Source organism: Uranotaenia lowii, chromosome 2 (assembly GCF_029784155.1).
Source record: "Uranotaenia lowii strain MFRU-FL chromosome 2, ASM2978415v1, whole genome shotgun sequence".
In the NCBI taxonomy this organism is placed as follows: domain Eukaryota; kingdom Metazoa; phylum Arthropoda; class Insecta; order Diptera; family Culicidae; genus Uranotaenia; species Uranotaenia lowii.
In genome coordinates, this window is record NC_073692.1 from 200444000 (window position 1) to 200471554 (window position 27555).

The window sequence follows — 27555 nt, forward strand, 5'->3', positions numbered from 1 at the left end:
CGCAAGTACCTATAGGAAAAACTGAAATATTTTGATTTGTTGTAGATATTTTTAATACCCCATTTGTGGAATTGTTGAAACCTCTGTTTTTTTATAATTTCTTTTTATTTTTAAATACAAAAACTCTTAAAACAAATCGCAATTGCTTTTATTTTATTTTCAGTGTTGCTAAAATTTATACAAAACGCTTTCGATTTCATCGGACAATCCCTACGATTGCTTTCGGCCTTTCGGTTATTATATAAAAAAACAGGCAACTCGCTAACTTTCAGCTACTCAGTTCAGAGTGGCGGTTACTCAGTTGTCGCCAAAACCGCACCTACTCAGTTCTGACTAAACGGCCTTTACTCAGAACTGACTAATAGCCCTTTTCGCGACAACTGAGTCATGGTTACTCAGAATGCGCGAATAATTCTGAAGCGGTTTTTGGCCGCTTTTTTCATGCTAGAATAACTAAAACCTGTATTATTATTCAGACAAATGATGGATTTGTTGATTGATGAATAATAAAAGTCAAAATATTGTTCATTCCTTTATTTAAAAAAAACCCGCAAACTTTTTGAATTTTTTTTGCCCGTCGGGTTTCGTCTCCCGGGCCGGGACCCATTATGCCGTACTAGATGGCAAATCTATTTGGACCATCATCACTTCGTCGCAGAATTCTGTAATATAAATAAAACCGTATCAACATCTACAAATTACCTTTAAAATCAATATATTCACCATGTAAAATTTCAAGTTTTTGCTGCACAAAACCAACCAAGTTCAACCGCCTCGCACAAACTGTTCAACATTTACTCAGTTGTCGCCTTCAAGCACTCGAGTTCTCTGAGTGGCGAATTTCCTGCCGTCTGAGTAATCTTTCCGCTGATTTCTGAGTTCATTAAGATCAGCCGTCGGCTGCTTCATACATGTGGCGACGTCTGAGTAAAAGGTAGCCGGGCTCTGAGTATTTCAAATTTAGCGAGAACCTTGCTGTACAAAAGTCAAAGAAGAAAAATTTTCGCCATCGCAACAACGCATTTTCCAATCTGGGTGAATTTTCACGGAATTTAGTGCATTGTGTGCAGTGATTAGTGGTATCCGTAGTTCGTAATCAGCAGCAAAAGCATGGGAAGGTCCCGATCTCGCAGCCGCACCCCGAAGAAGCACAAGAGCAAGCACCGGAAGCGCAGCAAATCTCGCTCCTCGTCGCACAGCAAACACGAATCCCATCGTAGCTACGACAAGTACAAGGAACGCAGCTCGAAATCAAGGTAAAAATAGGTTTCCTTATGAGGCCGCTGCCGGTGTTCCGGTCAGAATTGGCACTTTCGTTATCTTCCCTTGCTACCAATCCTTTTGGTACAGGAAAAAAAATGTCTAACCATTTTGCCATATTTACTCATTCATCGATTTTGTTCGTGCGGAATTTCAATATTTTTTTTCGCCATTTCGCTATGGAGTGTTTTGGTCCAATGCCCCGGATCGATATTGATTTCTTGTGGGGCTACAAAAAATGTATCTAAGTAGGACACCATGCTTGTTTTTCTTTTTTCTGGGTGTCCTGCATTCATTTCAGGTGACATCAATTCCGGATCCCGTGCCGGGTGCCAAAATTCTACGGTGGAAGCTACCAGATTGCTCTGATGGAAGGAATCGACATGGATAAACACGAAAAGAAGATAATAGAGAATAGGTAGTATTAGCGATCAGCTATCTGGCCACTCTCCTAACGGTGAGGGATTTTAACTGATCCGGCACTTATCCTATATCTCCGGATCTTTTACCACAATCTTCTCTGAAATCATGGTAATGTTTTTAGGAACTGAACTAACTTGTTCATATATTCCATTATACTTTTTATGAATTCAATTCTTACACAAATTTTATTGCTGTGCGATCCAAAAAAAAATAGCTGGACTCGCAACACCCAGATGTTCCCACCAACCAATCTAATGCTTGTTATTTTGTTTCTCTTTCCGTTTCTGATGTGTGTGTTTCCATCCGGCACCTTCAATTGAATCCCGACAGGAAGCGTTCGGTATCGGAGTCTTCCGTCAGTAGCAGCAGTGGCGATGACCATCATCGGCGGCACCATCATCATCACCACAAAAAGAGCTCCAAGAGCCGGAAGCTGACCGAAGTCGAGCGGCTGGCCGAGATGGAGCGACAGAGACGACAGAAGGAGGCAGAGCAAAAGGTACAGTTGAGATCTATATGCAGCCAAAAGAAATATCCTGGCTTTCATTTTGGCCAAATTAAATTCAGTTCATGAGATCTAGGATTTCATATTCAGCTGATGTTGAAGTTGAAGTTGAATTTTTTACGACACAAGCTTACAAGTCTTGAAGTGCAATTAACTCTTATCAGTATTGCTTACCTGTGCAATTTACAATTCACAATTCATCTCAGTGCCACCATGTGCAAGCATGGAAAAATATACTCAAAAGTTTAACACAATTCTGTTCGAAAAAATATGTTTAGAAAATACTACTTTGTCAAGATATCATCATCTTTCCAAATCTTTACTAAGAAGGATCGAGATGTCCACAACAACAACAAAAAAGCAACCAAATGTCGGACTTTATTCAGACTTGAGTTGTTGTATCTAACTACATATTTGAAGCTGCAAACGATTTGATTTTCGACGCTCTTAGGGTAGGTATATTTATCGCACAGTCTTCAGATGAAGTATTTATCATAGCTTGGGCTTTAATAAAATCCGCATTCAAAAGAAATTGACAAAAGGGAACTAAACGTTATTGACGAAAAACTGATTTTTCATGTTTCTCCCTAACAAAATTTCTCAAAATCCCTTCGCGTGATTCTATCTGGCCAAAATGAAAGCGTGAATCTGGCATGAAAGCGTGTACTAGGATGAAAATCCCTGAAAAAAAAAGCGTGTAATAGGTATAGGATTAATTTTAGTCTGCAGTGCATAACTTTTTCAAAAGTCGGGTCGTTTGGGGCAGACTTTTGTCCATGTTTCTGATTTATCGGAATTTCACACATGTTTCAATTCCAGATGATCGAAGAGGAAGCCGCCAAACGCATCGAACTGCTGGTGAAGAAGCGGGTCGAGGAAGAGCTCGAGAAGCGCAAGGACGAAATCGAAACCGAGGTGCAGCGTCGCGTCGAAGCCGCCAAAAAGCAGATGGAACAGGAGATGATGATGGAGCTGGAGAAACGCCGGGAGCAGGCCCGGGAGGAAGAACGCCGCCGGGAGGTAAGAATCCGTTCCTGTGGGTAGGGCCGTTCCCAGATTTGCTTCATTTGTGGGGACCGATGGGGATCGAGAACCCGTTACTCTAAATTCATCGCTCGCAAACCGGGTTCGCTTTCGGTGAACTCGCGTTTACGACTGTTCGGTTTTTCTAGGAATGTGTTGTTGCTGAGATACTGACAAGCGTTCTCTCTCTCTACTACTAGTACTACCAGCTGGTGCCTGGACTCAGTCTGGTCTTTGGTGTGAATTGGTGGGATTTCAGGGAAAACTTATTTTTTTGAAGATTCAAGATCAGTTCGTGTAAACGGAAATCAAGATCCGTCTTTTTTAAATTTAAACACTAAATAAAACTCTGAGATGCACGTATTACCTGAATTGTAATTTTTAAACATAGGAGGATAATTCTCTGATTTTTTTGTGAAAAAATGTTATGGAAAACGATATCAGTATCAAATGTTCAATATATATTTAGGTCGCAAACCATTTAATTTTTTTTTTTTGACTACCCCTAACCTATTCGGATAAAATTTTACGCTCTCAATAATTTCGAACAAACAACAAACTTGAAATTAGATGCTATAAGTTTATGTCTAGTGCTTCTTCTTAGTAATTAGGAAAAAGAAAACTTAATATTTTCTTCTCTTGCCGTGTGTTCAATTGTTCAGGCCAAGTTATCTCTTTCTACAATTTTGGCCGTACAAATTTACAGTATTTAATTCTAAATTCAATTGAAATTATCACATGAGATTTTATATGATGGAAGCTTTTCAACATTTGATGTAAACAGTCATTATTCAGTTTCTTCAGAAAACCGCTTTCAAAAATGTGGCTGTTATATTAAATATTAATATTTCTTTTATTTTTTAAAATGTGTAAACCTCAACTTTTAATTAGGTAATATTGTTTTTCACTGTTTTTTTTATCTAAAGTAGTGAATGCATTTTTAAACAGTAATGAAAATGAAGTCCTTTTTCCTCATACTCTACCAACATTAATAGACTAACGTGAAATATGGTGTTGAAAGATCTTTCAAAGGTTTGATTTCTTTTAAAGTAAATTCATCATTCTTAACAGTTGGCACACGTAAACATACATTATAAAATCTGCTACAAATTTGGAAAATTAAGGGTTCTCACTAATATCAAGTACTTATTGAAATACAAATGTTACATTAAGTAGGTTTAAGTACGTACTACATATGTACACACTGCCTCAAAGAATGAAATCGTAAATGTGTAGGTATCTATTCATAAAAGTTATGAAACAGATTAAATTTCTTGTTTTTCTGAATCTACACTTAGTGGATATTTTCCTTACTGATTTGTGTGGAATTTCAAAATTCTATGTTTGCATTTGCTTTCAAAAATGTAAAGGTTCTAATACAAGCATTGCTTCGCAGTGGCCTTAAAATGACTTATTGATTCGTTGTACCGGCAAGTTTACGTGATCGCTCATCTGCACATCTGAAAATATGAAAAAATGTCCAATCTATATTAACTTTTTATCCAAACCCTTCGAATGGAAACAAAAACAATCCATCGTCCGACTCATTTTCTTCCCAACACCTATAGGAATCGTTCCTCCCACAGGTATTTGTTGTATTACTTCCTCCAAATGATAAAAAAAATCATTCCTATCCAAAACGCAATATCATCATTGCTCTAAGCCTGTCGTCAGTGATAAATTAAACTAAAGTAAACTGCCTAGAAATACGCAATTCAAAAAAACGTACATGGTTCCGGCTACGATCAGAAGACGAGGAAGACGGAGCGCGCATCAGACGGCGAATAGCGCGTGACACCACAAACGCAAAAACGGAGAAGAGTAACACACGAGGACCGGATTGAGCGAGTGCATGCGTTACTGTCGGATGCAGAACGAAGTTTTTTGTGTGCTTTATAAAACCAGGTTTTTCTTTCATTTTAAGTTTTTTCTCTCTCTTTTGAATGGTTCCTCATAATCACTTTTCTTTTAATTGTTTCTACTTTGTAACTGTAACTATTAAGTTTTATTTTATTTTTTGCAATTTCGCACTGTGTACACTTTTAACATAATGAATACATTTTGCTCATTATTCGAGACATTTTGCAGTGACATTCATTGGAACAATTTTGTGTAACAATCAGAACCAAAACAATCCGCGCGAGTGAACAAAAAACTGTAGCAGGCTCTCTGTAGTGATGATCGTTGAAAATGAACATTAACTTGTGGTTTCAATTTTGAAACTGTCTTACGAAAAATGATAAAACTTCAACCAAATCAAGAAAACTATAGTTGCCATTATGTTCCTCAAAAGCAGACGCATTCCAACATATTTCTACCTCTGGACGACTTTCCCAATCAAAAGACTTTTACGGACGTTCTATATTTCGCTCAAAACCAGTCGTCTCAGCTTTGACCTACTACACGAGGATGGATGCGTCTGCGACCGTTGCCAATCCGTTGCCATATTAATACGTTTATTTTCTCTCCCCCCTTCACCCGTGCAGGAAGAAGAGCTTAAAAAGCGTCAGGAGCTCGAAAATATTATCGCTGAGAACAATCGGAAAATCGAAGAGGCCCAGCGTAAACTGGTGAGTAAAATTTTTTGCGGGATAATGTACAAAACTTGTTAAATTTGCTATAGAGGCTCTCTGACTCTAAAGAATGTTTATGTTCCTACTTTTTAAGTCGATTTAACAGCTATTTTGACAAACTGCTGCCATTACCAAAAATTATGTTAGTCTGCTAGTAAAAATGTTAGTTCAAGCATGATACGTTAGACTGAGTCTTCTTCTTCTTCGTTTTTATTTTTCTGACCAGAGAATAAAACTCTATAATACCACTTTTAACTTTAAGACTGAGTCGATTTGGGGTCATTCTTAATTTCTCAAACACTGGGGTCTAAAAATCTTAGTTTTGGTTCAAAACTCATCCACGATTTTTTGCCGAATTTTTATGAAACGCTTACATGAGTCAATTTGAACTTTTAAGTTTGTATGAGAAAATGGAATAGTTTGTACTGAAAAATAAACATCATTTTCATTTTTTGTGTGGAACCGAACCTGCTTACGGTTTTTGTTCCAATTTATGAATTCTCCAAAGAAATTTTTTGTTGAACAACTTTGTCGAAGACCGTAACTTTGTATCTTATTTGGCAAAAAAGTTATTAGCTGTTTTACAGGGGTATGTCTTTTGGAATTGATAAACAACAAATTCAATTGAAATCACTGCTAGGTACCTATAGTTAGGTATTGCATGACTACTTTTCATGCAGGCACAAGCAGTGATGTAAATTGAATTTATTGTTTATCAATGCCAAAAGGCATACCCCTGTTAAACAGCTAATAACTTTTTTGCCTTATAAGATACAAAGTTTGATACGGTCTTCTTCAAAGTTGTTCCTCTGGATAATTTATAAATTGACACAAAAACCATAAGCTAGGCTACACAGAAGGAGCAAAAATAATGTTGATTTTTCAGTATACGAATTTTCCCATGCAAATCTAAAAGTTCAAATTTACCATGTAAACGTTAAGGCAGAAACACAATACAGCGTCGGTCGTCGCGTCACGTCAGCGGTCAACGCTGTCGATAAGTACTAAAACGCGGACGCGACGCACCCGACGATTTTTGCATCACAATTCAGCGTCAAGAGACATCTTAGATGTCTCTTGACGCTGAATTGTGATGCAAAAATTGTCGGGTGCGTCGCGTCCGCGTTTTAGTACTTATCGACAGCGTTGACCGCTGACGTGACGCGACGACCGACGCTGTATTGTGTTTCTGCCTTTACTCAGAAACTCTACAAAAAATCATGGATGAGTTTTGAACCAAAACGAAACTTTTAAGACCCCAGAGTATGATAAATTCTAAAATGACCCCAAATCGACTCGGTCTAATGAGATTTATAGCCAAGCTTTTGCTTTTTCGATGTACATTTAAAAGCGGTGTAAGCACAATTCATAGTAAAGCATATCTGCATTTTTATCTATATACAGAGAGCCAATAAGTCACCTGGCTAGGTGATACGATCAAAAAGAAATTCATTTGTTAATTTCTGATTCGATATCTTCTAATAATATTATCTTTATCAACGTTTTTTAACATCCCCTATTTTCTTTTCTCCCCTTTCTCTACTTCCAGGCCGAAGACCGACTCGCGATAATAGAAGAGCAAAGAAAGATGGACGAAGAGCGCCAGAAGATGCGTAAAGAGCAAGAAAAGCGCGTCAAAGAAGAACAGCGCATGATACTGGGCAAGAACAACTCACGTCCCAAGCTCTCGTTCTCGCTGTCCAAGTGAAAGGTATAAACGGACACACAGAAATAGCGCTCCCTTCCGGAGGCAGACTGTCGCTTTTTGAGTAGCTCTCGGTTTGGGGACAGTGGGGATCCTGTTTTTGTTTATCCATATGTTTCTGCGGCCTGTGGGTGACTGGCGAATCCGTGGGCGGTTCGCGGGGTTCAGAATTTTGTGCCACAGTAGACATTTGTTGAACAGTAACACTGGTACCCAAACGACAGAACGCCACCACACAACAAGTGCTAGAAAGGCAAACAACATCCCTTTAGTGGTTCGCGTTGTGTAAAGCTAAGCGTATATCTTAATTCATGTTTTTTTTTTCATCGAATCACGTATCGTGATCCATTCTACTAGAATGTAATTAGAAAGTTTGACTTCCAGGCAGAGCTGGAAATAAAAACTTTACCGAATCTTCCTGTTAAGGTTAGATTATGTTCAAAATTATGTTCATTTTTATAAAAGTTTTGTGTCTTGTGATAAAATCATCATTAAAGAAGTTGATTTTTTTTTCTAAATTGAGCAATATGATGCAATAGTTGGTAATATTCCTGAGACTTCTTCAATGGTGATTAGTCGCATTTAAAGTGTACATAAGTCAAGATTCCTCCCCGAAGGGAATCATTTTGCTTAGATGATCGAAATTATCGGTTTGCCAATCCTATTACTTACCATATTTAGGATAAAACCATTTCTTTGGTTGTGTCTATATTATGAAAGTGAAATAAATTGAAAATCCATAGCCTCAGCTGTACCATCAATCATCCGAAATCTTTATATAAATTCGTTGCTGCCCTAAAATAATCCACGATTAACCATTGACCTAAAAACAATCTCGAACGGGTGGCCACTCGTCGGCGCTACCTACCAGTTGCTATCGTGTCGATATGATGAAATTAAATTTATCGATCCCACAATGGTTTGTACAAACTTTTTAAAACGGAACAACACCGCAACATTGTTTCTCAACACTCAGGAGGCAGGAGGAGGGCCAAAAGTGAAAGTTTTCTCCAATTACCGTTTACTGCAGTTAATAGCTTCGATCCCGTTCGTTTTGTTTCGGGTTGTTCGCAGAAAGTTTTTCTCGTCGTAGGTACGTGCAGAGTCCTGGCTGACAGACGGTATCAGTAAGTTTGAACGTTCGTGTCTGGTATCGTTTATTTGGCAAATTGTTGGTTCATTGCTGATGTGTAGAACAAATAGAACAAAACTTTACTAATTCGAAGAGTTTCGCCGAAGATCTGTAGTAAAGCTTGATTTGGTCACTAAATTATGTAGCGTGCATGTAAACTTTCTTAGAAAGGATTTCTGTTCGTATCCATTTCTTCTTTTTTATCAAATTCGGCTATCTTCGAGCTATTTTTTTTTTTATTTATTTATTTATTAATCCATCGAACTAAAACTCTAAATGGATGAGATGGGAAAAGCACTAGGCATAAAAACCCATCAATGGCAAGAACAATACATTAGCTTTACAATAGTTTGTCAGGAATTAAAAATTGAAATACAGAGATTATAAAATAAAATAATACTAAGATTTAACATCAGATACAGAATCAAATTAAAATCATCTTAACATTGAAGTTCGTAAGCGGTTCAACAAAGTATCTACAGTCAAATGAAAGTCAAATTCACTGCATCTATCATTAAACACTGCACACATTGCACGAATAGGCTCATTCTGGCTGTAGAGCGTTCGATGAAATCAAAGCCGAAGAAATTCTCGGCTTCTCAGTTGTCTGGGAGTCACGTTGAAGTCTATCCTCGCAAGAATATTTGGAGCATCAATGCATCCGAGCAGCAGTTTCCCAACGAACACCGCTTTCAGGTATTCTCGTCGATCAGCAAGAGTATCCAGTTTCAGCCAGGAGCATCGTTGCGTATATGAGGGAGATTCGTCAGGTACTGGCCAGGATTTAATACTTACATGAGTTTTTCCTGAAAGTTAGTCCGTTATACCTGATAGTTTTTGTTCTGAATCGATAATTTTGGCAATAGTTCAAATAATTTTGATAAAAATTATTGACCATGTGTGAAAGTGTTACACAGGCGAGAAGGCCTTATGTCTGATATCCTTATATTCAATTGTAAATCGCTAACAGTCCTTAAAGTCAACCACATAGTGGCAAATTAGTGAACCTTTCTTCTAAAATTAAACCACCGAAACATAGAAAAACGTAGGAGTGTTATCAAAATTATTGCGGTAAACATCTACTTAACGTGGAAAACATTTATTTTCAAAGATAAACTGAATTTGCTATCAGATGATGGTACAAAAAAACGATCACTACTGTATCAGAGATATCCAAAGCAACACTCTTTTTTGAATATATAACATGTGATGTTTTCTCATAAGTTTGGTAACGACGAAACTTGCTTGATGTTCAAAATACATTTATGAATCACATTGCTCCTTCCTTTTTTACATAGAGCTTGGCGGTGTGCTGCTTGCGCTCGATCCCTTGCTTCCGCTTGCGTTTCTGGAAAACGACGAGCTAGCGCTACCTATAAGGGATGGTCGAGGTCGACCAAGTACTCCCATCGGAGGTCCCACTACTAAACCCACAGGGCTTTTACAGTTGACTTTGGTACCGGGTCGATCAGAACCGTTCAGTATAGAGCTGTCCGAAGTATTTATTCTGGTACGATTCATTGCACATGCGGGAGGTCCTGTTGCCAGTGAGCTCTTAGAGCACGCTTTCGGCCCCAAAGCCTTTCCTTCGAGCGATATTCCAAAACCGTATGGAGCCACTCGAGGAATTTCCAGGGACCAAATACACTCGAACTGACCGGTTAGGGCTCGCCGATCATTGCTATTGTCGATGATAACTGAAAACAAAAGGGAATTAACATTTTCTAAAGGAGAAAATTTGGATCTAAGGTAATTCTCATCTACCTTTAACCAAATCTTCCAACACTGCCTCGCAAATAGTCTCGGTAACCTTCGTCGATGCGGACAAATCCGGACTAGAATTGATCTCCAGCAGCATAGTTCGGAAGTTCTCCGTCACCATAAAATCGGCCCCGTACAGCTCGAACATGTTACGCTCGATTTTCATGCCATCGACACTGGCCGAAACGACGGCCAGGATGCTCTTCTTCATGTCTGGATAGATTTTACGTTCCCAGTAGTAACCCTTGCCCAGCGTTTGCAGGTGCCGTTGGAACTCTTCACAGGACCACATGTTGTACACCGGCAGCGGACTTTCCTCGGATCGGGAATAGTACTTCTGGATCGAATAGTTCGTCAGATGGATAGATTCGTTGAAATCGTCCAGATTGAACTCCCGGGAGCTGAACCGTAGATAGCAGTTGTGGTACATCCATATTTTCAACTGGTTGTTGATGAACGTGACCAGGAAATACTGGCGGATGTCGAACTTGGTGTTGTGAATGAGCATCGGTCTCTCTGTGAAAGGAAGGAAATCGTAAATTATTTAAAAGTTGCTTAGTATATAATATTAGGGTGGCAATGGAGGTAATATGGGAAAATTTCATGATCAAATTAAAAAAACCGACCATATACATTTTGAAGATTGGACCAAATAAATGACCTATGAAAAATTTCAGTTCCATCAGACTTGATTTAGGGGTGCCTCAAAGCGAAGAGGTTATGTGTTGTGTGCTGGTGGTGGCTCCAGAGAGAGAAGATAAAATTCATGAAGATAGAGTTTCGTCCGGAGCAATCAAGAAACAGTTTATAAAAACACATTGCATTTATTGGTAAACATTCAATTTAACAACAATATTCATCATTGTCTTCAACAATATCATAAAAACTAATAACTTAATTTCCAAGATTCCTTTAGATTTCATAACCTTTTACTACCAGAATTTCGAGGGTAAAAATTCCTGCCTGACCTAGGTACTACCTGCTTGCAATTTCATGCTCCTGCCATGACGTCATCGCCTTCCCGATAACATGGCTGAATGACCGCACACTATCGAGCTAGATCTTCGGCCCTGTTCCGCTGTGACCGTAGTGCCCGTCACAGCAAAATGTATTGGAGGCGGAGTGTTATTTATTTTATTTGTTCTTTTTCTTATATTTCCTCGGATAGAAAAAAACCTGCTGGAGTTAAGCTTCTTCCAAGCCTCTTCTAACCTAACCCTGACCAGACGAAGCTGATTCGCGTTTTTAGACGAGCGTTGAGATGTCATTTTTTTTTTTTTTCTTTTTATCTGGTTGAGATGTCATCTTTCCAAAGCGCATGTTGAGATGGAAATTCCTGCTTGTTAGGAGTTTGTGGTTATATAACATTGTTTGAAGTTCCTGGGCACCTCGTATAGGAAGCACTGAATGGGATGTTCGGAAGGGCAGGCTTCGGATTCATTTGAGAGCAAACACCCACGGAGCTAAATCTGCTCTCACTCTTTAAGCGGCGTGAAGGAATGAGAAGGAGTGACCATTTGCCTCGAAGATTTCATGCTCCTAGGGAGTTCTTTTTACCTCTCGCTCCGCTCTTAAAAGATAAATGAGCGCTCTTCGGGAGCGCTCCCTAGGAGAACGCTTTAAGACAAACGTTATGAGCTGGGAATCTTGCTGGTTCGTGTTCGTTTGTTCTGGTTTGCGCCGGCGGTGTTATTTGGAAATGATTTAATATGAATAACGAAAGGTAGGACTTGTCCCCGCTAATTATTTTGCTGAGTAGAGTGGCTCAAATAAGCAAATTGTTGTGTGAAGTTTACATGCAAAATTTAAGTCAAATAGCACAAGAAGGGCCTCTAGTTTGTAAAGAAATTTGAAATATTATCTTCGGGTAGCTATTATTTCATCAATAACCGTCAAACGGGGCATTATGCAACAGCCGGGTTAGATGCTACATTTGTATACGATACCACATCAAGAGGTTTTTTTTTATTTGAAAATAATGTAGTGAAGTTATCATTTAATGATAACAAAATAATGATAACTAATTACTTAACATCGTGAGATAGATTTTTAAATATTTTGATTCTCATAGAAAATTAAAAAAATGTGCCAAAGATGTACCTACATTTTTTTTATATTTTTCCAATGCCCTTATAACATGCCTATATCAACACTGTTGGTGCGATTTTTTTTTGAAAAATCAGCATTTTTTTTATAAATATTTGAATAATTCAATTACCAATCTGGGCTAAAAATTCATCAAAATGCAAATCAAAGATTCCCTTTTAAAATCTTGATTCCATATGCTGTTACGATTGGTTCACTTTACGCGTTTGTTAAATTCAAAATATCATCTATCATAACACGAACTTTTATGATTTAAGCTAGATGATTTTTCACCCCTAAATGTATGCAGCACCTTTATGGTTTTAAAATAATTTTTGACAGAAAAATATAACATGAACTTTTATGATTTAAACTAGATAATTTTTTACCCCTGAATGTATGCAGCACCTTTATGGTTTTAAAATCATTTTTGACAGAAAAACATAACAAAAACATTTATGATTTAAGCTAGATGATTTTTTACCCCTAAATGTATGCAGCACCTTTATAGTTTTAAAATCATTCTTGACAGAAAATTGTAAAATTTTATTCGAACAAAACAAAAACTTACTGCATTTGGTGCTTTATGCGTTATGACATCAGAAATATATCTTAAACTATAAATTTTCAAACGTTTTCAATTGATTTTTTCATTCATTGTTGCCACTTATCTAGACCTTTTTTAGAAAGGTGAAAATCGTATGTTTTTGCAGATTTGAAAATAGCTGGGGAAGCAATATTTTTTCTGACTACGTAATTTTGATGTCCCATCAACCTTAAGCCTTTTGATTTAAAAGCAGAATGATTATCTGTGGACGTTAAGTTTTTAAAAGCCATTTAGGTTGATAAGTGTGCAGGATGTTCTTGTTTACAATACTTCTTTCAACACCGGCCGATTTCTTTGTAAAACATATTATCTGAAAGCCTTAACTTCGACAATCGTTTTACATGAACATTGAATGTAAATTAGAGTAATAATGTTAACGTTGTTTAGGTACAAAAATAGTATTTATAAAATTCGTTTTGCTTACATCGTCGCACAGCCACCCCCAGCAGCCAGACAGCAGCTGTGAGCTACTTGAAGCAATCAAATATGTACCTAACTCGAAGCAATTCTGAATCGTCACACGCAAAGCTATTCTCCCAGGGAGGCCTCTTTGGGAGGAGCGCAGAGCCTCCGAGGGAGCAAAGAGTGACTGGCGCTCCTAGCGATTCTGGCGGTAAGAGAAGCGAGAAAGAGTGGTTTTCGACTGCCAGGAGTTTGGGAGTTCCTCCTCAATGAGTGGTACTGCTCTGCCTCTTATGAGTCGCGCCTCAGGATGCGTCCGAAGCCTGCGGAAGGGTACAAATACGGCAACCAAAAGACAGCCTTTAGCGCTCTATTCCGCATGGCCTGTAACTCCCTCGGGAGGCTTCTACATGCTTTACCCCATAGTGACACCAGATATTGCAGCCTCGAGAGAAACAGCGCAAAATATTCATTTTTCAGCCAGTGAGTTGGAACGAGCGCAGAAATTTTCCATATGGCAACATCGCCCGGAGCGAGTGTTCGTTTAAGTTGCTCTACATGGGCTGTCCAGCTTAAGGTATCGTCGAAATGCATATACAAAGTTTTCAACAAATTTATCGAGAGAAGATTACAATCGAAGTTTTGCTGAAGGATTTCCAAATCGTTTCCAATCCATTGCACTATCTGGAGAGGATTGGTATTGCTGTACGATATTAAGGTGTCGTCGGCAAAAAAGCCGAACTTTGCCGTGCAGATTCAACAGGGGGAGATTGTTGATAAATACCAAGAACAAGAGCGGCCAAAGCTGCTTCCCTGTGGCACTCCGGTTGAAATGAATCTTTCACTAATTGAAGCTCATTTTAAGGAAACAAATTGTTGGAGAGCTGATAAGAAGCTTTCGATTAGCCTAAGGGGTTGTCCACGTAACCCATACCATTCCAATTTCTGTAACAGCACCGCATGATCAATGGTCATATCTTGTTGAATATTCATTTATTCGAGTGACAAGTAGTTTTTTAATGACTTTGTCCAAGACAGAGAGCGTTCGTTGAGACGGTACGGAAGTTTGATACATTTGATCTATCACCTGACTTGAAGAAGATAGAAGCTACGCGGGCTAGTTTCAATGCATTAAGATAGATACCAGTCTCGATAGTTTCGTTGAAGATGTCTGTCAGGATGTTGGAAAAAGCCAAGTGATGGGCTTTCCAACTGTAGCTGCGATAATATTTTCAGGACCAGGTGATTTTTTGGTGTCAAGGTTACTGAGCATAATTGCAGTGAAGTCGAATCTCCCAGCGCAGCTCATCGACGATAATTCCTGGTGCGATCTGAAACTTGTATGGATTCGAATTTATCTTGTAGACTGAAAACTGTACGTATGCGTACTGTACCTGATCATTCAAGAGATATTGCCCTCGCTGAGTTGTTTTCACGCTGCATCTTCGATGTAAAGCATGGATCACGCAAAATCTGGACGCATTAAAAAGGGTCTATCTCGGAGCTATGTAAACGAAATAAAAATGTTTTGTAATCAAATTGTAGGGTTTTTATTGCACTTCAAAGTAAAAATAAGAAAAAAAAATATTCCGATGTTTTTTTGTATGAAATTTCGAACTTTTCGCCGAGAACCACTCATCATAGGTTGGACACTCTATTCACTGACCTCAGCATCCATTCTTTGCCCTCAGCGGCCATTTTGTTCCACAATCTCTTCATTTCTGTTGCATCCGCAGTCGTCCTACCATTCTTCTTCATCTACTGCTTGACAATTACCTAAAATTTTTCGATAGGGCGGAATTGAGGACAGTTGGACGGGTTGATGTCCAGTGGTTGGCCCAATACCACTGTAGTACCCCCTATAGCAGTAGTGGCAGCATGCCAAATCAGGAGAAAACTTTACTGGTCCTTGGGATCTAACGTACGAAAAAAAAAAAACGATTTTTAAGGCACTCCTCCTTGTACATTTCGGAGTCCATGGTCTCGTTTTTCACAAAAACCGGGGTTTTTCGTCCGCAGCTGCAAATACCTTGCCAGATCAAACACTTTCTTGCCAACTTATCGGCAAAAACGAATTTGAACTTGGCGGGGACATCACCCCGACCAGTGGCTTTGTAAAATTTTTGTCCAGGAAGCCGCCCAAAATCAGATTTCACGATTTTTGAACCAGACCACGTCGGGTTTTTGACGTAAGTGTCCAAAATTAATTTTCGCCTCGCGGCTTCCATAACGTGTAATTTTATTGGAACAAAACGAATCCTTATGACATTTTCAGCACTGATAGAGGAAACATTTCCGAACAAAGTACTGTCAAAACATTCCAGATCCGACAACTAGGATAGCTATGGTATAATAAACAGTGCGTCCAAATTTTTGATGATCCATGCTTTAAGCTTCTTATGCGCTCTAGAAGATGACAAACTTGTCAAGAACACTAATTTCGACGACATCTCTCGTATCCTGGCCACTATCGACTGGGGTAGCTGAGCTTGATCTATCGAATCCCGACGCTGCCGCTGAAACCTTTTCACATATTCTGAATTATGTCATCGATCGCCACGTTCCAAAATGCTCTGGCGGTGGAAATATGCGAATTTCCGTGGGTCACAACTGAACTGCGACGACTGAAGACGACAAAAAGGTGTGCCCTTCAAAAATACAAGTAGCAAAAATCATCCTTCACTAATGGTATATATCGTAAATTTAATAACGCTTATAAAATAGCAAGTAAACGTTGTTACAATAACTTCAAGTCTTGTCTAAAATCGTTTTGGAAACACGTAAATAGTCAGCGGAAAGAATCTGGTATACCTTCAAACATGTCTCTGAATGGCATTAAGGCGAACTCTGATCTTGATCAAAAGTTTTCTATTACCTTTAATTCAGCATTTAGCTAGTGCTGTCATGAACGTTTCACCATTGGGCTTTTCAATAAATGATATTGAAATCGAGGAGGAAGTCATCTCTAAAGCAGCAGCACAGCTCAAGAATTCTTTTTCTACGGGTTCGGACGAGATACCAGCTGCTTTTTTGAAAAGTTTCATGCCTGTTTTGCTGACTCCTATTCGACTCATTTTTCAAGCTTCTCTTGATAAAGCTAGTTAGAGTTCCCTTCTTCCTCCGGTGTGCCCCAAGGTAGCCATCTAGGATCGATTGTTTTCCTAATTTATTTCAACGACGTTTTGTCACTTCTCGACGGCCCCAAACTTTGCTATGCTGATGACCTCACACACTAACTACATGATTGACAAAGCATCCAGAAGTCTCGGTTTATTTTTTATAGTGGCGAAGGACTTCAAGACGTGCATTGCCTGAAAAGCCTGCAGCATTGTTCGTTCCATCCTTGAATACGCATCAGCTTTCTGGTGCCCATAATACCAGAACGGGGCTGAACGACTCGAGGCTATCCAGCGGTGATTCATGCGATACGCCCTTGGACACCTGAACTGGCAAGACCCTTTTCGCTTGCCAAGCTACGAAAATCGATACCGCCTCATAGATATTGATACACTTCAAGCTCGCTAACATGCAACACGAGGCTCATTCGTCGCCGATCTCCTGACATCGCGAATCAACTTTCCCACGCTACTGGAATCTATTCTGCTTAGTGTAGGACCCCGTGGTCTTGAAAATCAGGATCCTCAATTGTATATTTCCATTCGAATGAACCATTACGGTACAATGAAAAAAAAAACGAACCCAAACACATACAGGATCTCAAGGAAACTTGACGTTTCCTCGAGGAGATTCCTTTTTTCTTAACTCTATGCTTAGCATCTCTTACAAATGCTAAAACCACCAACCCACAGAAAGTGTAGTATGTATGCCCTTACCGGGAATCGATCTCATGCTCGCTGGCTTAGAAAACTTGAAGGCTATCCTCTACGCCACGGGCTGCGGCAATGAAATCGTTCAACCGTTATTCGGAGCATTTTGACTTCGACATTTCGAGGGATGTTCTCCGGAGAAAGGTGATTAGGGCCTTGGGGACCTCATAGTAGAGTTAAATGTTTTGTTTTCAATTTTAATTTAAAAAAAAATCGTTTGGATCAATATGTGATCCGTTGATCAGAAATTAATAACTAATAGTAAATTAACAAGAGCACGGTAAAGCTTAGTTCTTTTAGAAATGGGACACTTTCTTTTGCTAATAGCTCGTTTACTAGTTATCGGACATTCAAAATTTTGACAGCATTTTACTACCTATGAAAAGTACTATCTGACCTATTTTATTTTCAAAATTTAAAATTTACACGTTTTCGAGATATTTACGATGTATGAGAATAATAAAACATAATTTTGCACAGTTTCCTTCAAAACCCATCATTATTAAATTGATAGCTGATAAAACCGTTGATTATTCAAAGAATTACTGTGTATGAGTGGTAGAAAAGTATGCAAACACTGTCAATAATGTCCACAAAGCTCAAATCAAGCATTGGAGTGAAGCACATAATCGGTAACTACGGTTAAGGGTCATCAGGGAAGTCAAGTCTCATACCAGCATTTTTTGAATAAGCGAAAAACTAAGGGTAGATCACTGCAATGTCAAAAAAAAATTCTTCCATAAGCTGAAAGTGTTGCCTAGTAATAAGTTATCCAAAACTAACCTCAAACAACAGTTTTTTGCTAGCTCTAGAGCTCGTAAGCCGTATAGCCGGTACCGAGGCTTTGGAACAGATGATTTCTGATGAACGACAAAACTTAAGAAATTCCCTATTTCAAACAAATTCCAGCGTTTGAATCCTATAACATGTATGCGCGTGACAAGGTCTCGAGAATGTTAAAGTATTAATTTGCTTTTAGTTTTTTATAAAATATAATGATTTGCCAAAATTCTGCTCCTGTGGAAAAAAACAACAATTATCAAAAACGAAAATTTTAGTTTTCTCTGTTTTTAATAGCCTAAAAAGAGCAATGTTGTATATACCATTCACAATCTACGATCTAAACTAACCGATTATACTTGAAGTCCAATCTCACTTTACTTCGTTTACTCGTTTTACTTCGTTATTGTCAGATTTTACCAACAGAAGTGCCATTAAAAGCGCTTTGAAGTGGCTCAAAAATAATCAAGTTTTGTTCATTTCAAAACAGCTGTATCCACTAAATTGCCCTCAGTTTCTATTAAAAGAGAAGTATTGGACCGAAAAGTAGCAGAAATTGAAGGAGGATGATGTAGGTAACCACCTAAAATACAGATAAGTTTGAAAAAAGTGTGCGCCGGTGTATGGGAGGTATAAAGAATAAAGTAGACTTTTTTCTTACAAAAATAATTAATTTTTTTTCAAATTTTTTCATGAATTATCATAAGATAACCTTCATTTCTTTCATAGAAAGTAGATCAAATGATCAAACAAATAGTTTTTGAGATACACGCATTCGTGACTGTCCCATTTCTGAAAGAACTAAGCTTTAATTAAGGGGGGAGTATGGTCTAACACTTTCAAAAATCGATTTTTTATTTTCTTATTGTAAAACATTTCAAGAATGTTGTGTCAAATTTTCAAGTCTATCGAAGCAAAACTGTAGAAATTATAGGCCTTTATCTCCTCTTATCTAATACTGCAAGAGAGAGAGAGAGAGAGAGAGCGAGAGAGAGAGAGAGAGAGAGAGAGAGAGAGAGAGAGAGAGAGAGAGAGAGAGAGAGAGAGAGAGAGAGAGAGAGAGAGGGTTTTTCTCGAAAGCACTTTTTTAAAGTCAGTGGACATCGTCATTTGAAAACTACTTCACCGATTCTTTTCAAATTTGGAACATATTTTCTACATATAAAATACCAAACCCCAACGATTTTCTTTTTTTTTACTAAAATCGTTGGGGTCCAGAAAAACATCTATTAAAAATATTTTGCTCTGATTTTTTGACTTCAGATGATTCTGTGCTGAGATACAGTGTCCACTGCAAATCCTGTTTTCTAAAAGGCATCCTCAAAAGTGCTCCGTCACCGGCTCATTTTTCAATATTTTTCTACGAAAAATACTAAATGTTCTTTTAACTATGCTTTGTATAATGCAAAAAATTTGAATAGCTCTAAAAAAATTCGTGAAAATGGTGTTTTTTTTTACCCGTTAGACCCTACTCCCCCCTTAAGGTGTTTTCTCTATGATCTTTGACAGCATGTAGTTCTGAGTTGAGTAAAGAAAGTTCAAGCGTTCAACTATATATTTAGCCCGATTTTGTCGAAGAAATTGCCTATATTTTTTTTGAAAGTTGGATGACACTTTCTAACTGGGATAGCATTTCTTCAAATCGATCGATGCGCACTCTGGAATCGACATTGCGTATTGTTGGAAAAATTATCCAACAAACGAAATCGAGTGTCCAGTCAGTATGGTCAGTGCCTAAACTATGACAAATATTTCATCCGAAGACTGAATATAAATTCCATTTATGATAGAAAAGTTATTAGACTTCAAAAATGAGGTAACTTTTTTCAGGGTGATATTCATCAATGTGAATTCTGCGTCAAAATGTTCGGAGCAGTGTCTCTCATTATTAGTGATGAATATCACCCTGAAAAAAAGCTATTTTTTGAAGCTTAATAACTTTTTTGTCTTAACTCGAATCGAAATGCAGTCTTGGGATTAAATATGTTTCATAGTTTAGGCTTTAAGAAAAACCATTTTCAAAAGAAATCGGCCGAAGGGAACCAAAGTTATTCATGAAAATCTGGATTTCCATGTTCCTCCCCAACAAAATGTCTCAAAATTCCATACAAACTTTAGGCTCATTCAGCGACCCTTTCCCGAGATCCGATCTGGCCCAAATTTGGCATGAGACCTTGTACTAGGCCTAGGTTCAATTTAAGCCTGCAGCGCATAACTTTTTCAAATGTCGGGTCATTTGGGGCACTCTAGTTTACATGCAAAAAACGGTTGATTCAAAGGTTGTGCGGAGTCTTATGGCCGGGGTTAAGGCCAAAGTGTGGCAATTTACGTATGGACTGTCAATAAAATACGAGTAAAATGATAATATGAAGTTTAATTGTTATTTTTCAATCCCTGAAAATGAGATGACAATCGGATAATAATTCGAATTTTGCGAGTCAATTTTGTGTGTGGCAATTTCATCGTGGACACCCTTTAGCTGAAAAATATAAAATTTTAAGTTCATAGGAAAAATTATTAGCGAAAACTTGAAAATTTTGCTCGTGTATTTTGTTCGTAAATCTTAAAAAAAAGGACCCCTTGTAAAAGAATAAAAAGAAATAAATATAAACAATTTTAGAAATTTTTTCGGAGTTGAGCTTCCCAAATTTCAAATCAGATTCATTAATTGTATCACTGCAGAATATTCATCATATTTTAATGATTTGCATTGCGGCTAACAGTTCAGTCTATGATTAATTATAACTGTTCATGGTGCAAAGATATAGCCGTGATCTGTTTACGTAAAAACTAAAAACCGAACAGCAGTGGCTGCTCATGCAAGGCTGCTTACTGCATTTACTTGCAAAAGTAAATAATCGCCAATTTCTGTGTTAAACATTGACGTGGGAAAATCTTAAACAATTAACAACAAGAAAAAGCATCAACTTTAATTGCCGTTCATGTCCTTGTGCCATAAAACTGGCACGCCAATCGCAACAGTCTTAAAATAACTATAGATAACACGACCTTCCACCATCTGATGCTTTCAATTATATCCTTATAGCCTGGGAAACTTCTTCCACTATCAGAGACGATTAACCTAAACTTTGTTACGATTGACTGATTTGCATGCAATGTTTTCAACAAAATGGGTTTGGCCTAACAGGCAAGAAACTTGATTATTAATATTTGAAACTACCACGATGTCTTAAGTTTCGAAACGGGAAACTGCAAATTGTTTCTCTTCAAATGATTGCATTGTAGAAGAAAAACTTTTGTTGGAATACTAACGACATTTTGAGAATTGGGGCTTGATTCACCCACAACAACCGGAACCACGTTGTTTCTGTTCGGCCATTTAGATAGCACATCTAAGCTAACCACCGCTGCCTGGCATTGTCAGTCCAATAAATAACTGTGGCTACTAGTTGAGTTGATCCCATTACCCGATTCCGGAGGCTCGATTGAATGAAAGCTGCTAAACGGTACAAGGACTTTGAAACGGAAAAAAAATACTCAGATTGAGTAGATCTTTTTGATCGTTTAAAAAAGATTATGGCCGAAAGATTTCTTTGGGGAATGAACAAGTCTATCGGATGTAAATATAAATATTTGTATTGTCTTATTGCGAGAGAATCTCAAGTTTGTTTAGTCATTCACTGTTGTGTGAAATTGAACCGTTTTTATAACTCTCTGGAGCCACGAGCAACTTAGGATATGTATTTCTTTAGCTCTATTTTTTTTTTCAACTTTTACGTTTAAATAGCATTAAGTTATAATAAATTTTTATATTTTAAATCGTTCTATATCAAGCTTTCATACGATTCTCTGCTCATTTAAACAACTATGAAACTCCATTGTAAGATATTTTTTATTGATGCATTTATTTTTCTTAAAAATAGGTTTTCGTGGTGAATGGGGACAAAAGTTTGTAAAACTTAAGCGTGCTTTAGCTATTTAAGTGAACGAAAAACGGAAATTAATTATGCTTTTGAAGCCTTTAAATTGAGTTTCAAGATTATTGTGCAGCAGTTGAAATTTTGAATAATTTTTTTTTATCTCTGGAGCCACCATTAGAGGGCTTAATTTAGGTTTTAATAGCTTCTATTCCCAAAATTCTAACTTATACGTAAGTAAGATTCAAAGTTCAAATTTAAAATCAAAATCATATTAAAATTTCAAAATAAAACTTTGATTTAGATCTAATGTTCAAAGTTCAAAATCAGAATTCAGATACAGGACTCACAAATGCAATTCAGAAACAATATTAAGACTCAGATTATGACTTCAGAATTATGCAAACAAACATTTCAAATGGCAATTTTTCATTTGAACAATAATTTTCGGTAAAAATATTTTGTTTTTCAGAAATTATGATCAATTTGAAATTTGAGTTTTCAGATTTTTATGAGCAATCTAAAGATTTTGAAATAAAAATTGGTTTCGGTTTTCTTAAAATATATCAATTGAACATCGACAACGAGTTTACTAACAAACTAATCCAATCAAATAAATTGAGCAAACATTTTACAACAAAAGATTTTGCGCAGTACTAAGATTTTAATAAATTATATCTATATATATAAAAAGCAATTATCTGTATGTTTGTTTGTTTGTTTGTTTGTTTGTTTGTTTGTCCTCTATAGACTAAGCCGCCTTAAGAGCTAGAGACCTGAAATTTGGCATGGATGCTCATTAGGACCAGGAATGATGAAAAATGTTTTTAGATTTTTGGACGACCCCTTCTGAAGGGGGTCGTCCATACAAGACAAATATTGTTTTCACGTTATTGACGTTATTTTCCGTCGGATTGTGATGAAAATTTGCACATGAGTGTTTTGAGAGACAAGCAATCGATTACAGTTATCAAATTTAAGGTCAGGGGTCGGCCAAAGGGGTCGTCCATATCCACTGATTAATGTTTTTGCGATATTGGCGTTATTATAGATCGTATTGTGATGAAAATTTGCACATGAGTGTTTTGAGGGACGAGCAATCGATTTCAAGTTTCAAATTGCGGATCAGAAGTCGGCTGAAGGAGTCGTCCATACATGGGATTGAGATGAAAATTTCCGCATAGGAGTTTTGAGGGACGCTCTTTTGCTTTCAGGTTTCAAATCTTGACTCAGGGGTCGGCAAAAGGGGTTATTATCTGTTCACTGTTTTTTCGATATTCTCTTGATTGAGCATAGAATTGTTATGAAAATTGACACATGGGAGTTTAACAGAAAAGATAACTGATTTCATGTGTCAAGTTTTGAATCGTGGTCAAAAAAGGCCGTCCATGTTAGTTGCTCACTGTTTTCGCGATATTGTCGTGATCATGCATCGGATTGAAATGAAAATGTTCAGATGAGGGTTATAAACTATGAGCAATTGACTCCAGGTAGCATGTTCCGTGTCAAGGTCCGGCAAAAGGGGCGCCTTTATTCACGGTTTACTGTTTTCAAGTTCCTGACGTTATTTTACATATAATTTGATAAGAAAAAATGACACAAGGGAGTTCTGAGGAAAGTAAAATTGGTTTCAATTATCGAATTTCGGGTCATGGGATAGAAAAAGAGGGTTTCATGGAAAGTTCAGTGTTTTGTGCAATAATTTTGTTCGAGGCAGTTAATTGATACCAATTTATGTGTGAAGGTCAAGCAAAAGAGTCGTGCACATAAACAAATAGGACATGTTTCTGTCATAATGTCTAGATTTTGCAACCGATCGAGAAGAAAACACTCTCACATAAATTTTAATAAAAAGCCAATCAACCGTTTAATTTGAATTTCAAGTAATCGTAATAATAGCGACTTTAAACACTGTTGAATGTTTTTTCCTCAAAATTGTCGAAAGAATGTTTCGAATTGATTTTCTAAACTCATTTTGGCGCACCAATGATTGAAAGCGAAACGAAGTTCGTACGGGATCAGCTAGTTGATAATAAATTTAAAAAATTTAATCAAATAAAAAAAAACAAGTTGTTTCAAACTTCGTTGCATGTCTTGATGAATTTTTCAAAACTTCATTTTAAGGCCTTCTCGCAATTTTTTCAAAGATTATTTAAAAAAAAATTTTTTTGGCTTTATTGTTAAGTTTTTATTTTGTGCTGCTATTATTTCGAATATCGGTAAAAAAAACTGTCCTAAAACCGTTGTCAAATTCATAACCAAACAATTCCATAATGTTTTTCTTTTTTAATTGCACAAACCCATATTATTTTTTTCTAATGAATCAAATTTACATGGTTTGAAAGCATGTTGCGTAGAATTTAATGGTACTGCTATTTGTTTGTACAACACTGTAGAACGGAGATTAAGATTTTGAGCTAAAGCTGACCTGAGTTGACCTCAAAATTTTATTCAGATTTCTGTAATTTTAACATAAATTTAGAATTCGATTTAAGATTTGCGCATTGCAGATCCGAATTACTGAGTTCATTTCAAAATTTATATACATTTTTTCAGATTTCAGATTCAGATTTCAGATTCAGATTTCAGATTCAGATTTCAAATTCAGATTTCAGATTCAGATTTCAGATTCAGATTTCAGATTCAGATTTCAGATTCAGATTTCAGATTCAGATTTCAGATTCAGATTTCAGATTCAGATTTCAGATTCAGATTTCAGATTCAGATTTCAGATTCAGATTTCAGATTCAGATTTCAGATTCAGATTTCAGATTCAGATTTCAGATTCAGATTTCCGATTCAGATTTCAGATTCAGATTTCAGATTCAGATTTCAGATTCAGATTTCAGATTCAGATTTCAGATTCAGATTTCAGATTCAGATTTCAGATTCAGATTTCAGATTCAGATTTCAGATTCAGATTTCAGATTCAGATTTCAGATTCAGATTTCAGATTCAGATTTCAGATTCAGATTTCAGATTCAGATTTCAGATTCAGATTTCAGATTCAGATTTCAGATTCAGATTTCAGATTCAGATTTCAGATTCAGATTTCAGATTCAGATTTCAGATTCAGATTTCAGATTCAGATTTCAGATTCAGATTTCAGATTCAGATTTCAGATTCAGATTTCAGATTCAGATTTCAGATTCAGATTTCAGATTCAGATTTCAGATTCAGATTTCAGATTCAGATTTCAGATTCAGATTTCAGATTCAGATTTCAGATTAAGATTTCAGATTCAGATTTCAGATTCAGATTTCAGATTCAGATTTCAGATTCAGATTTCAGATTCAGATTTCAGATTCAGATTTCAGATTCAGATTTCAGATTCAGATTTCAGATTTCAGATTTCAGATTTCAGATTCAGATTTCAGATTTCAGATTCAGATTTCAGATTTCAGATTCAGATTTCAGATTCAGATTTCAGATTTTTTTTTTTTTTTTTTTTTTTTTTTTTTTTTTTTTTTTTTTTTTTTTTTTTTTTTTTTTTTTTTTTGGTTCAGATTTCAGATTCAGATTTCAGATTTCAGATTTCAGATTCAGATTTCGAATTCAGATTTCAGATTCAGATTTCAGATTCAGATTTCAGATTCAGATTTCAGATTCAGATTTCAGATTCAGATTTCAGATTCAGATTTCAGATTCAGATTTCAGATTCAGATTTCAGATTCAGATTTCAGATTCAGATTTCAGATTCAGATTTCAGATTCAGATTTCAGATTCAGATTTCAGATTTCAGATTCAGATTTCAGATTTTTTTTTTTTTTTTTTATTCAGATTTCAGATTCAGATTTCAGATTCAGATTTCAGATTCAGATTTCAGATTCAGATTTCAGATTCAGATTTCAGATTCAGATTTCAGATTCAGATTTCAGATTCAGATTTCAGATTCAGATTTCAGATTCAGATTTCAGATTCAGATTTCAGATTCAGATTTCAGATTCAGATTTCAGATTCAGATTTCAGATTCAGATTTCAGATTCAGATTTCAGATTCAGATTTCAGATTCAGATTTCAGATTCAGATTTCAGATTTCAGATTTCAGATTTCAGATTCAGATTTCAGATTCAGATTTCAGATTTCAGATTCAGATTTCAGATTTTTTTTTTTTTTTTTTTTTATTCAGATTTCAGATTCAGATTTCAGATTCAGATTTCAGATTCAGATTTCAGATTCAGATTTCAGATTCAGATTTCAGATTCAGATTTCAGATTCAGATTTCAGATTCAGATTTCAGATTCAGATTTCAGATTCAGATTTCAGATTCAGATTTCAGATTCAGATTTCAGATTCAGATTTCAGATTCAGATTTCAGATTCAGATTTCAGATTCAGATTTCAGATTCAGATTTCAGATTCAGATTTCAGATTCAGATTTCAGATTCAGATTTCAGATTCAGATTTCAGATTCAGATTTCAGATTCAGATTTCAGATTCAGATTTCAGATTCAGATTTCAGATTCAGATTTCAGATTCAGATTTCAGATTCAGATTTCAGATTCAGATTTCAGATTCAGATTTCAGATTCAGATTTCCGATTCAGATTTCAGATTCAGATTTCAGATTCAGATTTCAGATTCAGATTTCAGATTCAGATTTCAGATTCAGATTTCAGATTCAGATTTCAGATTCAGATTTCAGATTCAGATTTCAGATTCAGATTTCAGATTCAGATTTCAGATTCAGATTTCAGATTCAGATTTCAGATTCAGATTTCAGATTCAGATTTCAGATTCAGATTTCAGATTCAGATTTCAGATTCAGATTTCAGATTCAGATTTCAGATTCAGATTTCAGATTCAGATTTCAGATTCAGATTTCAGATTCAGATTTCAGATTCAGATTTCAGATTCAGATTTCAGATTCAGATTTCAGATTCAGATTTCAGATTCAGATTTCAGATTCAGATTTCAGATTCAGATTTCAGATTCAGATTTCAGATTCAGATTTCAGATTCAGATTTCAGATTCAGATTTCAGATTCAGATTTCAGATTCAGATTTCAGATTCAGATTTCAGATTCAGATTTCAGATTCAGATTTCAGATTCAGATTTCAGATTCAGATTTCAGATTCAGATTTCAGATTCAGATTTCAGATTCAGATTTCAGATTCAGATTTCAGATTCAGATTTCAGATTCAGATTTCAGATTCAGATTTCCGATTCAGATTTCAGATTCAGATTTCAGATTCAGATTTCAGATTCAGATTTCAGATTCAGATTTCAGATTCAGATTTCAGATTCAGATTTCAGATTCAGATTTCAGATTCAGATTTCAGATTCAGATTTCAGATTCAGATTTCAGATTCAGATTTCAGATTCAGATTTCAGATTCAGATTTCAGATTCAGATTTCAGATTCAGATTTCAGATTCAGATTTCAGATTCAGATTTCAGATTCAGATTTCAGATTCAGATTTCAGATTCAGATTTCAGATTCAGATTTCAGATTCAGATTTCAGATTCAGATTTCAGATTCAGATTTCAGATTCAGATTTCAGATTCAGATTTCAGATTCAGATTTCAGATTCAGATTTCAGATTCAGATTTCAGATTCAGATTTCAGATTCAGATTTCAGATTCAGATTTCAGAT

General features: G+C 36.5%; 2 protein-coding genes across 3 annotated transcripts in view; one reads left to right on the forward strand and one right to left on the reverse strand.

Moving 5' to 3' along the window:
• The first annotated feature begins 961 nt into the window (after nt 1–961).
• LOC129746144 (UPF0430 protein CG31712) lies at nt 962–8231 on the forward strand. Its single transcript, XM_055739648.1, has 5 exons — nt 962–1256; nt 2014–2182; nt 3008–3208; nt 5698–5781; nt 7334–8231. The coding sequence occupies exons 1-5, from the start codon at nt 1111–1113 to the stop codon at nt 7490–7492; spliced, it is 759 nt and encodes a 252-aa protein (XP_055595623.1). The 5' UTR covers nt 962–1110; the 3' UTR covers nt 7493–8231.
• A 1485-nt stretch (nt 8232–9716) lies between these two features.
• LOC129748451 (tubulin glycylase 3B-like) overlaps nt 9717–27555 on the reverse strand; it is a 41939-nt gene continuing 24100 nt past the window's right edge. For both annotated transcript variants that reach the window (XM_055743085.1, XM_055743084.1), the window contains 2 exons: nt 10386–10898; nt 9717–10318 (listed from right to left, as the gene is read on the reverse strand). In XM_055743085.1, the coding sequence (XP_055599060.1) occupies nt 9912–10318; nt 10386–10898 (920 nt within the window). In that variant the 3' untranslated portion in view covers nt 9717–9911. The remainder of the gene's footprint in view (nt 10319–10385; nt 10899–27555) is intronic.

Bases quoted from the DNA above. Each gene is read 5' to 3' on its own strand.
- LOC129746144 (XM_055739648.1), top strand. From the start codon at position 1,111: ATGGGAAGGTCCCGATCTCGCAGCCGCACCCCGAAGAAGCACAAGAGC. The intron at 2,183-3,007 runs GTACAGTTGAGA...TTTCAATTCCAG, and splicing joins AGAAGGAGGCAGAGCAAAAG to ATGATCGAAGAGGAAGCCGC. The intron at 5,782-7,333 runs GTGAGTAAAATT...CTCTACTTCCAG, and splicing joins AAGAGGCCCAGCGTAAACTG to GCCGAAGACCGACTCGCGAT.